At 52.0% G+C, this 19,755-nt stretch overlaps 10 protein-coding genes across 10 annotated transcripts; 7 read left to right on the plus strand and 3 right to left on the minus strand.

Moving 5' to 3' along the window:
- Positions 1–1,290: 1,290 nt before the first annotated feature.
- Positions 1,291–2,929, plus strand: GUT1 (Glycerol kinase; the record flags this gene model as incomplete). Its single annotated transcript, XM_064872686.1, has 2 exons — positions 1,291–1,478; positions 1,531–2,929. 2 exons carry the CDS (start codon positions 1,291–1,293, stop codon positions 2,927–2,929), a joined length of 1,587 nt encoding a protein of 528 aa, XP_064731344.1.
- Positions 2,930–3,524: 595 nt separating this feature from the next.
- PMZ80_004262 (uncharacterized protein) lies at positions 3,525–5,869 on the plus strand (the record flags this gene model as incomplete). The annotated part of the gene is made up of 2 exons (XM_064872687.1): positions 3,525–3,720; positions 4,062–5,869. 2 exons carry the CDS (start codon positions 3,525–3,527, stop codon positions 5,867–5,869), a joined length of 2,004 nt encoding a protein of 667 aa, XP_064731345.1.
- Positions 5,870–6,734: 865 nt separating this feature from the next.
- PMZ80_004263 (uncharacterized protein) lies at positions 6,735–7,604 on the minus strand (the record flags this gene model as incomplete). The annotated part of the gene is made up of 1 exon (XM_064872688.1): positions 6,735–7,604. One exon carries the CDS (start codon positions 7,602–7,604, stop codon positions 6,735–6,737), a length of 870 nt encoding a protein of 289 aa, XP_064731346.1.
- Positions 7,605–9,318: 1,714 nt separating this feature from the next.
- PMZ80_004264 (uncharacterized protein) lies at positions 9,319–9,734 on the plus strand (the record flags this gene model as incomplete). The annotated part of the gene is made up of 2 exons (XM_064872689.1): positions 9,319–9,420; positions 9,546–9,734. The coding sequence occupies 2 exons, from the start codon at positions 9,319–9,321 to the stop codon at positions 9,732–9,734; spliced, it is 291 nt and encodes a 96-aa protein (XP_064731347.1).
- Positions 9,735–9,878: 144 nt separating this feature from the next.
- On the plus strand, positions 9,879–11,044 carry PMZ80_004265 (uncharacterized protein; the record flags this gene model as incomplete). The annotated part of the gene is made up of 4 exons (XM_064872690.1): positions 9,879–10,139; positions 10,191–10,412; positions 10,468–10,849; positions 10,896–11,044. The coding sequence occupies 4 exons, from the start codon at positions 9,879–9,881 to the stop codon at positions 11,042–11,044; spliced, it is 1,014 nt and encodes a 337-aa protein (XP_064731348.1).
- Positions 11,045–11,314: 270 nt separating this feature from the next.
- On the minus strand, positions 11,315–12,910 carry PMZ80_004266 (uncharacterized protein; the record flags this gene model as incomplete). The annotated part of the gene is made up of 1 exon (XM_064872691.1): positions 11,315–12,910. The coding sequence occupies one exon, from the start codon at positions 12,908–12,910 to the stop codon at positions 11,315–11,317; it is 1,596 nt and encodes a 531-aa protein (XP_064731349.1).
- Positions 12,911–13,636: 726 nt separating this feature from the next.
- On the plus strand, positions 13,637–14,494 carry PMZ80_004267 (uncharacterized protein; the record flags this gene model as incomplete). The annotated part of the gene is made up of 1 exon (XM_064872692.1): positions 13,637–14,494. One exon carries the CDS (start codon positions 13,637–13,639, stop codon positions 14,492–14,494), a length of 858 nt encoding a protein of 285 aa, XP_064731350.1.
- A 665-nt stretch (positions 14,495–15,159) lies between these two features.
- Positions 15,160–15,887, plus strand: PMZ80_004268 (uncharacterized protein; the record flags this gene model as incomplete). Its single annotated transcript, XM_064872693.1, has 2 exons — positions 15,160–15,698; positions 15,761–15,887. The coding sequence occupies 2 exons, from the start codon at positions 15,160–15,162 to the stop codon at positions 15,885–15,887; spliced, it is 666 nt and encodes a 221-aa protein (XP_064731351.1).
- A 786-nt stretch (positions 15,888–16,673) lies between these two features.
- PMZ80_004269 (uncharacterized protein) lies at positions 16,674–18,350 on the plus strand (the record flags this gene model as incomplete). The annotated part of the gene is made up of 1 exon (XM_064872694.1): positions 16,674–18,350. One exon carries the CDS (start codon positions 16,674–16,676, stop codon positions 18,348–18,350), a length of 1,677 nt encoding a protein of 558 aa, XP_064731352.1.
- A 57-nt stretch (positions 18,351–18,407) lies between these two features.
- On the minus strand, positions 18,408–19,709 carry PMZ80_004270 (uncharacterized protein; the record flags this gene model as incomplete). Its single annotated transcript, XM_064872695.1, has 1 exon — positions 18,408–19,709. The coding sequence occupies one exon, from the start codon at positions 19,707–19,709 to the stop codon at positions 18,408–18,410; it is 1,302 nt and encodes a 433-aa protein (XP_064731353.1).
- Between the last annotated feature and the right edge of the window lie 46 nt (positions 19,710–19,755).

Genomic DNA, 19,755 nt, shown 5'->3' on the forward strand with positions numbered 1-19,755 from the left:
GGAGAAACTGCTTTGTAGGATGCTACTTGATCATATATAAGCACGGAGACCACGAGGCTACCCCGTCTGGAGAAGTCGAGTTGTAAGGCCCCATCACCTGAGGTACTAGTATCAGAGTATCGGACATGGTCTGAGAAAGGTTAACGTACCTGCTCCATAAGCGGCTGTCGTGCAGAACTCTGGCCAGAAGCGGGTATAGAGGCGGCTTGTTTTTGCAAACAACGAATCACGTTTCAGCGTCTCACATTATTTCACCTCCACCATTGTATGTTATCAAGTAGCGTGCATAGCATCAGAAGTAAGGTCATCCACCTTCGGTGATCGAAAACCGAACACCGTCCACTGAGAGCTGAAAACAATAACAGCTTGTGGATAAGTGATCCCAAACTCATGGCTCGGGATACACCTGCACGTGGCGGCCCCTTGTAGTCAAGGATACAAAGATGGTACCTGCATAGGCGATGCTCTGTGCAGCAAGACACGTGAGGTCTTCAAATCTGAACCAAAACCGGACAAATGACAGCACTGGCCTGTTTCGTGCTTCGAGGCTGTCGCGAGAATTCGGCATGGGCTTCGAACATGGAAACGCGCTTGTCTGAACAACGTTTGCCAAAACAAGGGCGAGACCGAGATGGCAACCGGACACCGTTACTGGCACCGGTGTGTCGGCTCTTGTGGGAATAAGGCAGCCGAGGCCTTTGCCTGGTGGCTGGATGTTGCACATGGTTGACTCTAGTCCGGACTGCATTAAAATTCGGTAAGCATTCGGGTTTTGTTCGCGAATGAACCAAGAAAATAGTGGGAAGAAATTAGTTCGTGCGAGAAGACGGCGCAGATGAACGGGTAGCACCGTGCCAAGCTGCTAGACCTAAACGGGAAATGGCGGCGCATATTCCGCAAACGAAGCGTCGGCTTCTCGTTCTCTCCAGACCCCCAACCTTCCCTCACACATGCGAGATGTAACATCATTCATGCAAAACTTTGCGGGGCGGTCCCTCACGGCGAGATGATGTATGTGTCGTCTGACAAACACCGAGATGTCCGAACGAATGCTAGATTTCCATTGGGTACCTGACTATGGTACAGTTTACTCCGACCCGAAATGCATGACCCCGCGACTGGAGTACTCCAAGCGCGTCTCCAGGAAGCACATGGGATGGGGACAGGAAAAATAGCTATTGTGGAAGCCCACAGAGACGAAGAGCTCGCGTAGCTTGTAGCAGCTGTCATTTATGTAGTTTGCTTCCGCCAGGTACCACCAGTATTTCTTCCAACCTGTCACCACTTTATATGGAACGCTTAGAGAATCTGAAGCAGCAACTCACAGAAGCAGCAACGACCATGGTACCACAACAAGAAGCCTTCATCGGCTCAATAGATCAAGGAACGACCTCTTCGAGATTTCTGATCTTCAACAAGGCCGGCGAGCCTGTAGCATCTCATCAGATCGAGTTCAAGCAGATATATCCTCAGCCTGGGTAAGTACCAAGCTTCATGACTATCGTTCAGCAAAGCTAACTCATTCTGCAGCTGGCACGAACATGACCCGCTTGAGATCGTCGATTCTGTCGAGAAGTGTATAGACAAAGCAGTGGCACAGTTCGAAGAGCAAGGTCATTCTGGCAAGAGCATCAAAGCCGTCGGTATTACAAACCAGAGAGAAACTACAGTTGTCTGGGACCATACGACAGGTGAGCCTCTCCACAATGCCATCGTGTGGACAGACACTCGAGCACAGGGTCTTGTGAGAAAGCTCAAGCAGCGATTGGGAGCGGGAGATCTGCAAAGCATTTGTGGTGTACCACTTTCGACATATCCTTCAGTAAGCAAGCTTCTTTGGCTGATGGAGAATGTGCCTGCTGTGAAGGAGTGTTATGACAAGGGCAATCTTGCCTTCGGTACTATCGACACTTGGCTGGTCTACAAGCTCAATGGTGGACGCAAGCGTAACATCTTCGTCTCCGACCCGTCCAACGCTTCTCGAACCATGTTCATGGATCTGAAGACGCTAAGCTACTCCGACGCGCTCCTAGACTTCTTCCGACTCGACACTTCGAAGCTCAAGCTGCCACAGATTGTCCAGTCTGGTGATCCTAAGGCGTATGGCAACCTTGCATCCACAGTCTTGCAAGGCATTCAGATCACAGGATGTCTCGGAGACCAGTCTGCTGCTCTTGTTGGACAAAAGGGCTTCCATCCAGGTCTTGCAAAAAACACCTACGGCACTGGTTGTTTCCTGCTGATGAACATCGGCGAGAAGCCAGTCGTCTCGACGCACGGCCTTTTGACCACTGTTGCATACGACTTTCACAACATGAAGCCGAGCTACGCTCTTGAGGGTAGCATCGCTGTGGCAGGGTCATCAATCAAGTTCCTGCAGAACAACCTCGAGTTCATCGAGTCTTCGGCGAAGGTCAGTCAACTGGCAGAGACTGTTGAGGACAGTGCCGGCGTCACATTCGTGACAGCTTTCTCTGGTCTATTCGCGCCTTACTGGATCGATGATGCCAGAGGCACACTCTTTGGCCTGACTGCGTACACAACAAAGGGACATATCGCACGGGCTACTCTCGAGGCTACATGCTTTCAAACCAAGGCCATTCTCGATGCCATGGGCAAAGACTCTGGCTACGATCTGAAGGAGCTGGCGGTCGACGGTGGAATGTGCAACTCCGATTTGACCATGCAAACGCAGTGTGATCTCATTGGCATTCCAGTCATCCGACCTTCGATGAGGGAGACGACTGCGCTTGGTGCTGCTATCGCTGCAGGTCTCACTGTGGGTTTCTGGAAGAGCCTCGATGAGTTCAAAGATGTGAACTCCCAGGGAACAAGCACTTTCAAGCCAACGGTTTCGGCTGAAGAGAGGAACACTAGATTCGCTAGGTGGGAGAAAGCGGTCCAGATGTGCAGGGGATGGGCATCTTGAGTCTGTGGCAGGTCTGGGTGGTCGAGACCTCAACCTGGAGCGTCACGTGGTGGGCGCAGCTCATAGGATATCATCAGCCGAGAGTTGTCGCAGGGGAGTCTGAGCGTCTTGCGTATTGTTTAGGTCAACAGTAACTTGCTAAGGGCGTCGTCTTTCAGGATCACAAGGTACTTTCGAGGCAATGTGGCGTCTGCATGGCACGCCAGCGCTCATAAGAGCTAGCGCAAAGCGCCACTGCGGGATTAGTGTTCGAGAAAATGCAAAGAGTCAACGAAGAAATCATCATTGTTACTACGTACTGCCGGTGTACCTAGAAGTGACCATCATCGCGTTCAGTCCCCAGTGTGTCCTCCCCAAGGTCTCACAGTCTTCGTTGCAGTTATGGAGTAATGGTCGCTGCTGAATGCTGAACTGCGATGAGGGCCTCGAACTTTCTCCGCCTGCAGACTGGGGCCAGGAGGGCTTTTACTCGGCAATGGCGGTCTCCAAGATTGGCCTCTGGAGCTTGCCACGGCTCCATATGATCGTTGCATCCGCCCACTTTGAAATTGTCGATGCCTTTTATCCGTCTGTACGACCATAGTGCCTGGCGATGATGCCGCCAGATACATTTGCGACACCCATGCAACGACAGCTGACGCCTAAGGAAGCTCCAACGAACACGCAGAAGCGCGATGACGACCGGGCGTCAGTGTCAGGAAGTGAAGGCGAGTCAAGCGGCGAGGATGTTCGAGCTGATCCGCAGAGTAGAAAACGCAAGAGGTCAATGAAAATTTCGTATGGACAACCGCGTGCGTGAAATGAATGTACCGCTAATCATGACTAAACAGCTGCGAACTCTGCAAAGCAAGGAAGGTGAAATGCGACAAAGCAGAACCGGCCTGTGGCTGGTGCGCGAGTCACGGGCGCCTGTGTGTCTACAAGGAAAGGAAACGACCAGGAGTGCGAGCAAGCTACGAAATTGATTTAGAAGAAAAGGTAAATCGCATGGAAGCGATGTTAAATCTTTTAGGCTCGAAAGTTGAGGATCATATTGTAAATGATCATGTCGGGCGAGCACAACCAGCACACTTGCAGTCACCGACGTACTCTCAGGGTCGATATCGCCCAACGCCTTCTCTGACAGATGTAGATCCAAGGTCAACACCAGTTCCAACTTCCGCAACATGGCGCCCGGAACTTTCACGCCACGATAGCATTTCGATACGATCACTCGTGGGGGACGATGGATTGTCGCATGCACAGCAGCCTCCGTTTCATCGCCAGTTGGAGCAGGATACGGACCTTCCTCCATATGATCTGCTATATTCGCTGGTCGATCTGTACTTCAAGCACGTGGCAACCTGGTCGCCCATTCTGGACCGGAAGCACACATTTGACGTACTGTTCGGCCGTGCAGTGCTTGAGGAGCCAGACCGCGTATTGCTGTTCGCCATCGTTGCTGTGACGCTACGCTTCTCGAAAGACCCGCGACTGACGATCGAATCACGGAAGCATTATCATGACATCTCTAAGCAAAAGGTGCAGCTGTACGGTCTCGAGAATCCAAACATTCAAGCTCTTCAGGCGCTCGTTATCTTGGCCATTGATATTCTCGGCACTTCGAATGGTCCTCAAGGATGGAATCTGCTGGCCCTTATAGCTCGGAATGTTGTTCAGCTAGGCCTCAATGTTGAGAAGAGTGTGTACCTGGCGGCCACCCCTTACCCGTCAATTAGCTGTCTCCAGGCGTTCGCTGTCTCTCAGCCAACATCCTGGACTGAAAACGAGGCCCGTCGGCGGCTTCTCTGGATGGTTTATGTGCTTGACCGATACACGACAGTTTCGACTTCATTCAATTTCACCCTCGACGACATCGAAGTCGATCGACCGCTGCCCTGTTCCTATGATCTGTTCTCTCAGAACGAACCAGTTGAAACCAAATGGTTCCGCTGGCCAGAACGAACAGAAACAACCATGAACAATCCCGACAACCTTGGCTCATTCGCCTATCACTGTGAAGTACTTCGCATCCTAAGTCGAATTCACAAGTTCCTCAATCGGCCTGTCGACATCTCAAGTCACAGTGAAGTACAGCAATGGAGAAGTACTTATTTCGAGCTTGACAATGACCTCAATTCCTTCTTGGCTCAATTACCAGGCGACTACGGAAGGATCTCACAGTTGTGCCACTCCGACCCTGCAAGCAAGATCGCTAATTGGATCATGCTTCACGCCGCCTTCGTTACCTCGGTAATCCGACTTCACTCGGCCGCTGGGTACCCCATCGTTTGCTCATCCTACTTCATGCCCAACCAACAAGCGATGCAGAGATGTCTGGCAGCTGTCGACAGTCTGAAGGTCATCGCACAAGACGTCGTTGACTCAAACGGACTGGATCTACTCGGACCACCTTTCGCTTTCTCCCTATGGGTATCAGCACGGGTACTCCTTGTTCACGCCGCAGCCACCGAGAGTGCCGTCGATCTCAAGCACATTGGCTTCTTCATCTCCACACTCGAAATAATGGGTCAGTACTGGGAGGTCGCCAGCCGCTACGCAAAGATCCTCGACCGACTCGTCAACGAAGGTCAAAGAGCGCAAGAACCACATTCGGGAGGCCACCAGCATCAAAACATGAGGTCATTCACAGCCATGCGAAGTCTAGCATACGAGCTCAATCAACTCGTCTCGCAACGCCCAGGTTCAGTGCTGAGTCCAACTTCAACCCGTCTCACCAGTCTCAATGAGCTGGAGTACCTCGACGTCTTCGACTCCTTCAACTACCCTCGTCTACGGCCCGCATCACAAATGAATTCTGCTGCGTCGAAAGTGCTTGCGCCTGGCATGCAGAATATCAGTCGCTTCGACGAGATCGTACGTACGCCGAACGGCTCGACGAATCTCCATGCACCTGGTGGACAGAACGAGTGGCTCGAATACAGAGGAGATGCGGGTTGAAAACGGGCTTAGAAATTTCGACATGAATTAATGATTCGCAAGCATGAATACTCATGCTACTTTGCTTCGAGAATTGTCCTACGTACAAAAAATACTGCGAAATTTAGCGTCCCGTCTGCTAAGCGGCTGCCGAGATATCACAAACGCATAGCATAGCAAGCACGACCTGTGACACAGAATGAGGAACCTGAAGAAGCAGGCGTCTCCTGCAAGCGAGGACGTCTCATCGCACGTGGAGGGTGGCAACTGAAGCGCGAACATATGATCCCAGACACGTCAGGCGCCATTCGCTATAGAATAGCAGCTGCAGTTTGCTGTTGGGGAAGACGCGACGCTCTTCACGAAGAACGGCACGAATCATGGAGTGTAAGGCGCCTATCGTCCAGGTGAGAGGCGCACTCGACGCGAGGGAAGGTGCGACCTTGTAAGAGGAAGGCACGTGCCCCGAAGAGGAAGGTGCAATCCAGGCAAGGAAGGCACGACCGAGTGTGGGGAAGGCGCAAAACAGACTGAGCTCGTTCCGGTCGGTCAAGTTGACCGGCAGAAAGGCCCGAATTTGTGCTTGGAGCGGCCAGTTTGCTTGTCCGGAACGAGGTTGAAGAAGCTACGACTCTAACGTTGGGAAAGTACGATGCGGAGGGTCCAGGAACGACTGGCACACATTTGCGGCCTACTGTCGAGGATTGATGAGCAGCGAAAGGAGAACGACGCGTTCAATCATACAGCGGATAGTGAGAACACTGCAGAATGAAGCATTACCCAATCAAATCTGAATTGCTTCACTGTGGTATAGATGCCATCGTCAAAGCCTAACCCTCCAAATGCTACTTGCCAAACGCCGAAATGCCTCATCCATCCTATACATCTACCAAGCACCCACAATTCCAGCAATGGGAATATCAATACCAGTCGTGTATGATGAACCATCCGAGAGCAGGTACACATACGCACCACCCAACTCTCTCGGCTCAGCAAGCCGCGGCATCCCGCCGTAATACTGCATCTTCCGGTTCCATTCCTCTGGATCCTTCTCGACGTAGTACGTCGTCATTTGCGTCCGTACAAAGCCGGGAGAGACACAGTTGACGCGGATGCCGTATTTCGCCCATTCCATGGCGAAGGTATGCGTTAGGTTGCGCACCGCGGCTTTCGTGGCGCTGTATGGCGCCGAGGGTGCGGCACGGTTCGGTCTGTACGATGTCATGCTGCTGGTGAAGACGATGCTGCCTTTGCAGCCCAAACGGATGAATGCGCGGGCGGCGGATGTGGCGCAGTGGTAGGCGCCGTGGACGTTCAGGCTGAAGAGCTGGTCGAGTTGGGCTTGGGAGAAGTCGAGGGCGGGTTGGTGCTTCGTCATGCCGGCGTTTGCGACCATGCCGTCTATTCTACCTTGTTCGGAGATGATGGTTTCGATGGCGGTGTCGATGGATGCTGGTGAGGTGACGTCGCAGGAGATGTAATGCACGCGTCCGGGGTATTTCTTGGAGACGGCGGCGAATTCGACGTTGTCGGGCGTTGGCTCGAAGAGGTCGAGGCTGTAGATGTGGGATGCTGAATTGGCGAGGCAGACTTCTGCTATGCCGAGGCCGATGCCGCGGTTCGCGCCGGTGATGGCTATGACTTTGTCTTCGAGGGTGATGCGCCAGTGGTGGTTTGATGGTGGTTCTGTGGAGAGGTAGCTGGCTGCTTGTTGCTGGACTGTGGCGTCGCCATTTGGTTGGTTCGTTTCTGCCATGCTTGATGTTTGCGATGGATTCCTCAGATCCGCGGTAGCGATGGGAGGCATATCAAAGTATGCTTTGAAAGATCGGAAGCGTGCCCCTCTTTAATGGCGTACTATATACACTGTTCAGATGACCAGCGCCTGAGACCAGCTGGGAACTGTAGTGAGAAATTGAATGTGGCTAGTAGCTCTGCAGATACCGAATAGAGGGTGTCAAAAAATATGTGATCGTTGCTGCAGAGAATGTGTTGCACAGGTCAATTCAGGAATAGCACCACTGAAACATCTTATACCAATCGCTGCAACTTTGTGTTGCTGGCATGCTCGCGCATAGCACCGATGGCTGTACGGCACGCGATACCGGATTGAGGTCGACCATCCTCGGCTGCGAGAGGTCTGCAGCAGCCGCTGCCAGGAACCCAGATTCCATCGTGGACTTGCAGGGAGAAAGTGCCGCAAAGTCCTCGAGACGAGGCATCGGGTCCAGTCATGCTTGGGAAGGTACAGCCGCCGCACCACAACCATATGAGCTGGTAAAGGTTGCGGAGCCGTGAAATGCGTACATCTCTAGACCCGGCACTGTAGATTGCCGACGATCATACGTAAGTCTTCGGGCAGCAGAGCTATTTGTCGACCTAGTTGCCACGCAGCAGCAGCATGGGTCCCGCAGGAGCACTGAGTCTAGACATTGGTCTTGTGACTGCTGTCAAAATTGCATACAGGTTGTCCTACCTAATCTAGCAACTCGGCGGGCCGGACGTTTCGAGGCTGAGGTGGACTTCTCCGGGCGGGCTTTGGATGAGCTGTGGGATCCTCCGGGCTTCTGATAGATGGTTCAATCTGAATCTCTAGGCGTGCGGTCAGCCAAGCTGCCTCGATTAGAGAAGCTGCACAAAACCCGGCTGCAGTCTAAGCCGGGCTGACAGTCTCAGCCAAAAAGCAAGTCTGGCTGCTCGTGATTCATGATCTCGTTGTAGAGGTAAACAGCTGCAACGACAGGCAGGATGTCGCTCAGGCGAGCCTTACCTTACCACTACGGTGTGTTAAAGCTGCAGCATTCGTCGGACAGCAAGTACGGCGCCTATAGCCAAAGCCTCTTGATTCATGCTTCACTCGGCGTTACGGATGATGCTTGGCGCTTTCCGCCACAAGGTCGGGGTCGACTCCGGTGCTTCCATCAGATTACAAGTGACCCTCGCCTCGCCTCGACGTCCATGGGGTACCCTTTTGAAGCTAGTCTTAACCTGCTATTCAATTCTTCGCACGAAGTATCTCTACCATGCGATGGGGAGATATTTACCGGGCCTAGCAGTGCAGACACAAACCTTATCCAAGTTACACTTTTTACCTCGAGGTAGGCTCGGGGAAATTCTGGGGAATCTCGAAGCTTAGCTGGTCTCGCCTCGAGGACATCGAGGTCGTGACCTCGAAGCGGGCAGCGTTTGGTGATGCTTTCCGGAGCGGACTCGGGAAGTGTGGTAGCACAGAGCGTTACATGCATAGTGAAACGTGGAGGTGGAAGTGAACTGCTGAAATACGAGTGAAGTATTGATGTATAAGTGAAGCTTTGACCGCCCATCAGAAGCTCCATGACCGTAGCGCGATAACCGAGTTAGCGAGATATAATATCTTAGCCTCGCCCACGTGTCTCGTCCTGCGTTTCTTCCTTCACATCATTGCGCACGCCAGACGACATCTTCCTCTCCCGACACAACCGGCAGCCACAATGCAAGACATCAAGAGCGTCAACGATGACGCTGAAATCTTCGAGGTCGAACAGAACCAGATGAACACCTTGACATGGACGCAAGAAGAAGAGAAGAAGCTGGTTCGGAAAATAGATTTGTTCCTGATGCCGACGATCTGGTTAATGTAAGTCGAGTTGCATACCCTCTCTGAAAGCAGCCTCTCGGGACACTGCCTCTACCTGCACAGATCAACTGACTTGAACAGGTACCTGCTGTCATACATGGTCGGTCACCGACTTTCCTTACGGGCGATATCGGTGATTTCATTGCTAACCGAGACAAGGATCGAACCAACATCGGCAACGCTAAGATAGCGGGTATGGCGGATGATCTCGAATTGAGCAGCAATCAATACTCAGTGTGTCTGGTTGTGTTCTTCGTCACATATGTGTAAGCAGGCTGGTGGCAAAACGACTTTCACATGCTTATCAAGTGATCCAGGGTTTTCGAGGCTCCGTCGAACATGATCCTTGTCCGAACTCGACCGTCGATCTTTCTGCCAGTGATGATGGCTATCTGGGGCGCTCTGACATGTTGCATGGCTGCCATCAACGATTACCATCATTTATTGGTACTGAGACTATTCGTTGGTGTGTTTGAGGCCTCCTTCGCACCAGGCATCTTGATGATTATATCGTCCTGGTACAAGAAGACGGAACAATCTGCTCGCTTTGCAGTATACATCTCAGCTGCGATTCTGTCCGGCGCATTTGGGGGTCTGCTTGCTGGTGCGATCACCGGTGGCCTTGAAGGAGCTGGCGGTCTTCGAGGATGGCGCTGGTTATTCATCGTGGAAGGCGTACGTTATTTCACGTCTCCGAAACGAAAGATGAGCACTGACCAGTCATAGGCTGCAACAATCGTCTGGGCGTGCTGTTCCGCCTTCATTCTTTTGGATTTCCCTGCGACCACGAAGAGATTGACCGAGCGGGAGAGAACAATCGCGACCGCAAGACTCCGTAACACAAGAGTGCTAGTCCCAACTGAGGGTCAGGTGAAGATAGGTAAACGACAGAGCTTTCTGGCTGCTGTTAGCAATTGGCGAACATGGGGCTTCATCGTCGGCTATATGGTAAGGCCTGCTCCGTATGCTGCTTCTAGCGACAATCCTGACCTGTGCACCATAGGTGATCGTTGGCAGTTCCACACTCTCATACTTCTACCCGACATTGGTCAGGGGTTTGGGTTACACCGACCGTGTCCAAGCTCAATACATGACGGTGCCGATTTATGCAGTAGCGTTCGTCTGCACAGCGATAACAGGCTACTTCTGCGACAAGATCCCGGATTGGCGCGGTATTGTCATTGCTGGCTGGCTGACAGTATCACTGATCACATCGATTGTGGTCTGCACTGTGTACGACTTCACCGTACGATATGCCATGTTGGTGATCATGGCTGCTGGCCTCTGGGCTGCTAACGCCACGTCCCTGTCCTTCGCCTCGTCGACCTTTGGGTCGATGGAAGCCGAAACTAGAGGTATCGCTTTGGCCCTTGTCAATGCCATGGGTAAGTACTTCCAGCTGAGGCCTAGCTTGAGACTGACAGATATCAGGAAACCTTGCTCAGATATACGGAAGCTATCTTTTCCCAAGCGAATCGGCACCGAAGTACCTGATGGGGTTCAGTGTCATCTCTGCTTTGCTGGGCGTGGGCATTGCAACACATATTGTGATGAATTACTTGGTCAAGCGGAAGGCGTGATTAATGGCGAAAGAGGCATCTCGAGGAAAATCCCAGGCTGCCGTCGGAAAGAACCTCGAAAGGACCTGCTGGTAATTCTCTTAAGATAGATGGTCAAAGCATCGTTAATACAGATTTCAAGCTCGACTCAAGCACTGAGGCACATACTCGCACTCTGTATTCGTGTTTCGAGAGCGCACCAGTTCTTATCGTGTGTACGACCCGTTGGTCGTATCAAGCCTCTGGGTGAAGAGGCGCCAGCATGTCATATTCAAGAAGCGATGCCAACCATCAGAATGTTGACCAGGTTCTCTGCAGGTCGGAGAGCAGTGACTTTGTGGGAAAGCGGTTTGACTCCAACACCCGCTCGAAGATTTCATAAAGCGCTTTCTGCTGTTCTGGTACCCGCACGCACCGGCCAGCAACGTACAATGCCTGGAAATGCACCATAGCCGACGGAAATTCCAAAGCTGTCGGCGATTGTGCGAGTCCACATACCATACTCACAGCTTCGTTGAGCATACGCTGGCTGTCGTGGTAGGCATTTAGCCCACCAACGGACGGCCTGTTGAGGAGAATAAGAATCTTTGCTGAATAGTAGTGTTGCATAGCTGCAGCGTGAAAGGGTGGATGAATCCAGACTGGTGGGAAGATAGCCGACGCATCGGACTCAACGACCGGGAGCGGCCTATAGGTAGGTGGGAGGTTGCTGTACCATTCTTGCAGATCCGACAGGTGCCTTTCGCCGTCTGCAATTCGCGAGCTTAGATCGTTAGTGTTTCCTTCATCGTGCGTAGCATATCTGATTGCCCGAGCGAGTAGGAAAGTAGCACGGGACGCGAATTCGTGCCCGCGAAGAGTAACCACCGGGATTGTTGGCTCCCATATCGTCAAGGGTCTCCGATTTTGCCAGAGAGCTGCCCATATATCTTGTCTCAGCCAGTTCCACCACACTGCTCCCTGAAGACCACCCCTCTCGCCGTTCGTCTCTTGGCTACGCTGAATCCAGAAGACGCCTTTAAGGTGTTTCTCCCAGTCAGCTGATCTGTCCACATGGAAATACTCGTACGAGCTGATCAAGGCCGCCGTTGCTAATATCTCTTTGCTGCGGGTATAACTTTGGTACTGCATAGCCTTGGACAGATAGCTCAAAGTCTCGAAGTAGAGCTGGGTGGACACAGCATCGTCGTCATCAGTGAAGCTTGATCTTTGTCTGTGGTGGCCAGTAGTTGATGCAGTTTGCCGATCTCTGACGGGTGTGTGCAGGCTTTTGAAACGAGCTGAGACGGCAAGAACTGATTTGAGCAAGCCAACGTTGCGCATTGCCAGATGAGGGATATACTCTGTGAAGGTACGCTCTGGATCGAACAGGTCGAAGATTGGTCCGACATGCTTGACGTAGTACCGGAGATAGCCCATTTCTTGCTCTGATAGCGAGACCGGTGCTGAAGTATTCCAAGGCTCCTTGGCAACATTGTCGTGATTAGTACCAATGCCATTGCGTATAGAAGCAGGCCTGGTGGTCTGGTGGATTGGTTGCGTATGTTCCTGGGACGACTGCCGACTGTGCAAGAATTGGCTAGGGGAAGCAGCAGTCGACCTTGACAGATCAATAGGCTCGAAGCTCCATCTCGAGTTGCTGTCTTTCAGGGCTTGATAGCTCGAAGCGCTCTTCGCAGCATCATGCGCTACCAGATCCCACCATTCATACGGGGCTTGACCCGGTGTGACGGAGGTAGCTTGAGTGACCGGAGATATTGCAGCCTCGGCGGAAGGCGTTTGAGGAAGTTGTGAGGGGAACCCAGGAGCTGGAGACGCACTATGAACTGTTGCAGCATTTTGCACATCGATGCTATTGGAGAGACCAGAGTACCGCCGGTAGCTCATGCCGTGCTCTGGAGAGCCTTGAAGATGCTGCGACAAAGTTATTGTGCTCGGAATAGACGTACTGCAGGAGTCACGTTTGGAGAGCGCCGGTGATGATACGATGACCTCGTGCTCATTGCGTACCACTGGAGGGTCGCCATAGGTACAATCACGCTCCGATTTGCAGCATTGCCCACAGATTGGCCGGTCTTCGTCACATTTCAGCCGTCTTCTGCGACATGTGAGGCTGTTGAATTAAGTCAGCATGATGCGGGTCAAGAGGTACGGGTCACGCGATCTTACCATCCGGTTGTGGTACGTAGACCACGACCACGAGATGGTCTCGGCCTCCTCTTCTTCTGCGAGTCATTGATTGCATCCTCCACCGTGCTGGCCATAGGACGAGCACATCCCTCCACTCCCGACAACGATGTGTCAAGAACAGAGAAGGTGCGCGAGGTCTACAGAAGAAGAAAGTCGAGACGGTGGTTTTTTCCCCGCAGATTTGGCGACCTTGGCGAGTGGCCGGCGCCGTCGCCTAAGCATGGCTAATTACCGAGCACGGCGGCTTGAACGCCGAAGGAAGATACTGTACCTAGCCAGGATGATGTATCTTTTCAACAACAATGACATGCTTGGTAGAACATGTGCAAGTATTCCAGAGCAAGTTGGCTGTTATAAGGGCTCTGACCAGCAGTTTCAGAGGGAGTCATTGTTTGGAAGGTTTATCACCGTAAGCAATTCACCATGCCACCAAGCGGTACTTCGAACAAGACACTGCAGATATTGGAAGCAGCCGAACAGCATGGCTATGGGGTACTGGCCGCTATTGCATACAACGTCGAACATATCACAGCCCTTGTCCGGGCGGCTGAGTCGCGTCGTTCGCCGTTGATACTCCAGCTCTTTCCGTCGACGTTGGTACAGCTGCCATCACTAGTGTATGCCGCATCGGCGGCGTGCAAAGGGGCGTCAGTTCCGATATCGCTTCATCTGGATCATGCACAGGACGAGAATCAGATCCGAAAGGTGGTGGAGACAATGCCGTTCGATTCGATCATGGTCGACATGAGCCATCACGAGCACCACGAAAACCTGCAGAAGACCCAAGAATTGACCAAGCTATGTCACCAGAAAGGCATTGCAGTCGAAGCTGAGAGTGGCCGAATCAATGGGGGCGAAGATGGTATTGCGGACACTGGGGAGCTGGAAGCACTATTCACTTCTCCAGAGGAGGTCGAAGAGTTCCTTGGTGTTGAGATCGACCTCCTTGCTCCAAGTATCGGCAACATACATGGCGACTATCCGCCAGCCGGCCCAAAGCTCGACTTTGATCGTCTGAGGAGCATCCGCGAGCAGATCAATGGCCGTGTGAAGATAGCTTTACATGGTACCAACGATTTCAGCCCCGAATTGACGAAGGATTGTATTGCTGCAGGTACCGCGAAAGTGAATGTAAACAAACTGCTTCTCGAGTGTTGGAGTAAGTTTTTGAAAGAGAACGCCCACTTGTCTATAGTTCAAATCATCGACCAAGGTATAGAGGTCTTGCAGAAAGAGACGGAGCGATGGATGGTAATTTGTGGAAGCGCTGGAAGGTGTTAGCTTTTGAGGACGCTGTTGCTGCAGTTGCCTTAGAGTAAATTTAGGACACGGTAGAAAAGGCGACCGCTCTAATACCCTATTATTCGTGGCCACTGCTGGGTGATAGCGCTCACGTCTTCTATCTTGTTCTATGAGAAGCCCTACCAATAACACTTCAGCCTGTAACGTGGGTTCTCATCAGCTTGGAACATTCTACCTCGACATTCTTCAGGTCGCAAAGTGTTGGCCGTGAAGGTAGCCACTGTAGCTTGCGAGTACCGTCCAGGCAACCCTAAATATGAACAGCGGCGTTTCGGTCACCAATTCGTCCGACGGGGCAGCCCGAAGGAAGAACTGCGCACGGACGGACCTCAGTCTAGGCGCACCATGTACGCCAAAAAGGCCTAGTTTAGCTGAAGCTGTTCTTCAATCATTGCCCGGACAAATCATGTTTCAGCTTTTGATTCTGCCTGATGCCTTCACTCGTCAGCTTCGGCCGCCATGATGGGTATCGCCCGACCCCGATCAGCAAGTGCTTGCTGACGTACCCCCGTTGGCTCGACATATTAATGTCCAAAGCTGCCCGTGCGCCTGAGTTTTGATTTTGTATCAGCTGATTCAAGATCACGTACTACAGATACGCTTTGCAACTGGCCTTTTACGTTCTCAAGCATACAAAATTTACAATGTCTCCTCGATTTGGACCTCACAACGGTCGTTCCAGGGGCCCTCCTCCGTTCATTATCCAGATGCTTCGAGCCCCTCTCACATTGAACAATGCCATCTCACTAGCCATCACTGTCTCGGTCCACCGCAGCCGACAAGCCCTCAATGCCGGTGAAAAGACAGGATGTGGTTTCATGCGAGGCGATGCGGCTTTTGGGATCCTTGCCGTCCTTTTTGCCATGTCGATTGGCCACAATATGCTGTCTGTGATGCGTTTCCGCAGGATTCGAAGAGAAGTCTTCGGTGAAAGCATGTGCGCTGCACGAAGAAGATGGAGACAACAGGGCGAGATAGTCTTGGACGAAGAAGAAAGGCAGGCAAGAATGCAGAAATTCAAGGAAATGGGCAACCGAATGCCCAGTCTCTTCATCTCCCTGAGCGACGTTATGCTGGCAGTGGGCTTTCTTGGGCTCTACATCCTGACAACTCTACTCGCAAAGAAGGAAGGAAAGGTTGAGCTTGGTGTTGCCTATTCGAGTATTGGTGCACTCGTTGCTTGGTGAGTATCCCTGTTCGGACAAAGCTTTAGTTGTGCTGGAGCACAAGCTAATAATGTTACAGTGTCCTCAGCCTCATCGTCGGGGTTAATGGCCTCAAATTATGGGCACGTCAACACAAGAAGGCAGGAGAGTCAAGGGTGGAAGAGATTGAGGCAGTCGATGTGAAGGAGAAGCTGCTCGACAGCTAAGCTGGTAATAGCGACACACTCGCCTGCATCACTCGTGAACCAGAACGCAGGGGTCTCTCAGACCAGAGCGCGACCAGGTCCGCTGGCTGCAATTGATGGCAAAACGATCTGGACGTAGGGGAAAAGACGCTTTATGTGGCATAACGTATACTGGTTTCGTACTTAACTCCTTCCCCAAGCTTATATACAACAATGGAAAGCTATGCCATACTACTCGACGCTCAGTCCACCAATCATTTTCCACTCATACGACCAGTGCGGGGTACGTCGGCATCAACGCCGTTGTCTTCTTGATAAGCTGGAAAGTGTCGTTCTGCCTAGGTATGTTCTCGGCTTGCAGAACTACAGTTGATGCCAAGCGACGCGCCCATAAGCGTAAACGACGGGATGACAAAACCGTGAAGGACGATACAATGAGACTTAACCTGGAACACGACTGGAGCACCAGCTGTTATACCGCACAACCACGGAAGGTCTAATTGTCCGTTCCCACACGGATGAACGTACCACTTGATAAGCACTCGCATTGTTTGCACCAGTGGGGATGTGGTCACTATCCTATGCCCGTCAATTGAGACACGAGACTAGCAGCTTCACTGTTCTCTCCATCTGGCCTATTCTTCTTTGTCTCTCTTCACACAGCAATCTATCTATCCACATCGCGTTACATCTGCCTTGTATTACAAATCAATGATATCTTTGAACTAATCTCTCCCAGGCTCAAAGTGACCATTCTCGAAGAGTTGCTTGCTCGCGGCAAGGACAGTACAGGTTACTAGGGGAAGAATGAGCGTCGTCTCTGCTGCTTCTCAGCAGCCGCTGTCTTTCTCCTCATGCGCACCGAGCAATTTAGCACTCCCAAGCATATCAGGCCTGGAATTTCACCCATTACAAGCCAACGTTGTCCAAGGAGCCTCAGAATCATTGATACAAGGGCTATACGTCGGCCACGGAGCGATAGAGATCAAAGACGTGTCTTATTGCAACGTCAGTCTATCTTATTCCCACACCGGCCACTCAGACACAGTTAACGTCCAAGTATGGCTTCCCAGCCCAGATGACTGGAATAATCGCTTGATGGCGGTAGGAGGTGGTGGTTTCGCCGCAGGGCTCTTCTACCTGTCCTTCTGGAACATGCTTGGAGCAGTCAACGATGGTTATGCTACCGTTTCAACAGATGCTGGTCACGACGGCGAAAAATCCGAACCTGAGAACTGGGCTCTAAAGGCACCAGGAGAAGTCGACATGCACCTCCTAGAGGATTTCGGCTATAGAGCTTATGGAGAGCAGGCGGATATTGGAAAGGCTATCGTCGAAAGCTTCTATGGCTCTCCGCCTAAGAAGTCTTACTGGAACGGCTGTTCGACTGGTGGCAGACAAGGGCTAGTAATGGCCCAGCGCTATCCCGAAGCTTTTGACGGTATTCTCGCCAATGCACCAGGCATCAACTGGGCTCACCTGTTACCCACCATCTACTGGCCTCAACAAGTCATGAACGAGCTGGGCAGCTATCCTCGAGATTGCGAATTCAGTGCAATTACTGCTGCAGCCGTTGAAGCATGCGATCTTGATGATGGTGTCAAAGATGGTATCATTGCTGGCCCAGATGCCTGCAAATTCAACCCCCACACCATGGTTGGCAAAGAGATCGACTGCGGCGGTACAACTGTGAAGATCTCGGATGCTGCTGCGGTAGTGGCCGAAGCTGCATGGAGTGGGCCTATGACACAAGACAACTCTTCATTGTGGCATGGATTCCCTGCAGATGTCGCCTTGACTGGTCCCAACTTGTATACAGCAACCACTGTCTGTCCACCAATCGAAGAAGGACTTTGCACTTCAGCGACAGGCTTCGTGCCCAGTAGCCACTGGATGCAATGGTTCCTTGCAAAGCACCCACAACTTGACCTTACGAAGGTATCTCGTGCCGACTTCGTCAAGATGTTCGAACAGTCTGTCCGGGAATATCGAAGTGTGCTGAGTACCGACAATCCCGATCTGTCAAACTTTAAGAAAGCAGGAGGTAGAATGATAACGGTCCATGGCACTTCTGACCAGATCGTCCCAATTGGCGGGTCGCAAGACTACTACAACAGTGTGTTGGCGACAGATCTTGGAGCTCGGGAGTATTACAGGTACTTCGAGGCACCAGGTGCCGGACATTGCTTTGGTGGTGTTGGAGGACACCCTGAGCACGTCTTTGAAGATCTGGTTGCTTGGGTCGAGGAAGGGCGTGCACCAGAGACTCTTTTGGCCCGCACAGATCCGAATCTGGTAGGCCGACTATCTGAGCGGCCATTGTGCCAGTATCCGTTGGTCGCGAGATATGATGGGACAGGAGACATTGACGCTGCTGAGAGCTATCATTGCGCGGAAGGATACCTGAAAACAGGGTCGAGCTCGAAGACAAGCAAGTCTTCGGACGGAACAGCGAAGGCAGCCACAATCCACGCTGAATTGTAGTATAGCTAGCTTGAGACGAATCATGCCTCTGAACCGCACACATCGTAAAATTGGTTGTTAGAGATTCGACTGCCTCATGATCTTCGCCAATTCTTGCACAGCGTCTTTGCAGCCTTGCTCAACATCAAAATTGCCGACAATGCCGTTCCTACTATTGATCTCACCTTCGATCTTCTGGAAATCGTCCCCCAGACCGGGTGCTCGCCACTCATACGAGTCTCCCTGGAACCTGCTGCTCTGCACAAGCCATTGTGTCCTCTCCCGTCGGTTCACATCAAAAGCCGTAAAAGCGGCTTCGACATCCGCGGGACTTTGTACTCGATCATCTGCTAACAGCTCTGCCATTACCAGGCTATCCTCGATACAGAAACCTGCCCCAGCGCCGTGATGTGGTGACGTTGCGTGGGATGCGTCACCAACGATGCATATTCGTCCTTTGTTGAACCGCGGCAGTGGATTATCGCCTAGATCGAAGATAGCCCAACAGTCTAGATCTGGTTTGGTCAGTTTTAGCAGCGCGATCACGTTCGGTCCGTAGCCTTCGAAATCCTTCAGCGCATCTTCACGTTTCGCCGGACGCGTCAGCCGCTGGTAGTCAGGCCAGTCGTCTTCGTTGGTTTTGAAAGCAACAATATTGAGTATTTCTCCGTGGTTCACTGGGAAAGTCAAGACATGGCCACCAGGACCCATGTGCATACACGAATTCCTGGCTCTTTCTTCTCCGATGGCTTTGACCGCCTGTTCCATCGGCACAAGCCCTCGATATGCATACTTGTGCGTATAGCTTGGATGAGCACATGGGTGATTCTCGCCAAACATCACTTTCCGTACTTGTGATTTGATGCCATCACTGCCGATGATCGCATCCGCTTCCGCCGTCGAACCATCCTCGAAGTGCATCACCAGTCTTCCGCTTTCAGCTTCAGTAATAGTGCTCAACCTCTTCCCGAACTCAGCAACGTCTCCCGGCAACAACTTGACCAGTTCCTCAAGGAAACGTGCCCGATGCACACCGTTCTGCCCGATCGAACTTGTGATAGTAAAGGCGGCTTCCTGATGCCCAGCCTCCTTTAGCGTCTTGTCATATCCATTGAGGTAATCAAACCACACTTTCTGCTTGCTCGGCCATGCGTTTCTGGTACAAATCCGTTCAAAAGCGTCGTAGATGCCCTGGTGACACAGCTTCATCGCCCAGACGGCATTCGGGCTGAACGATACGCCTGCACCGATCTCACCGAACTTGGGCGCTTGCTCGTAGATTTTGACGGGGACATTGCGGTGGTGGAGGGCTATGGCAAGGGTTAGACCTGCTATGCCGCCGCCTATTATGGCGATTTCGAAATTCTTTTTGGTAGACATGGTGATCTGACCGCTCTAGCACATGTGGTTTGCTGCCTTACTAAGT

Source organism: Knufia obscura (genome assembly GCF_036327395.1).
Source record: "Knufia obscura strain CCFEE 5817 isolate CBS 148926 chromosome Unknown scaffold_4, whole genome shotgun sequence".
Lineage (NCBI taxonomy): Eukaryota > Fungi > Ascomycota > Eurotiomycetes > Chaetothyriales > Trichomeriaceae > Knufia > Knufia obscura.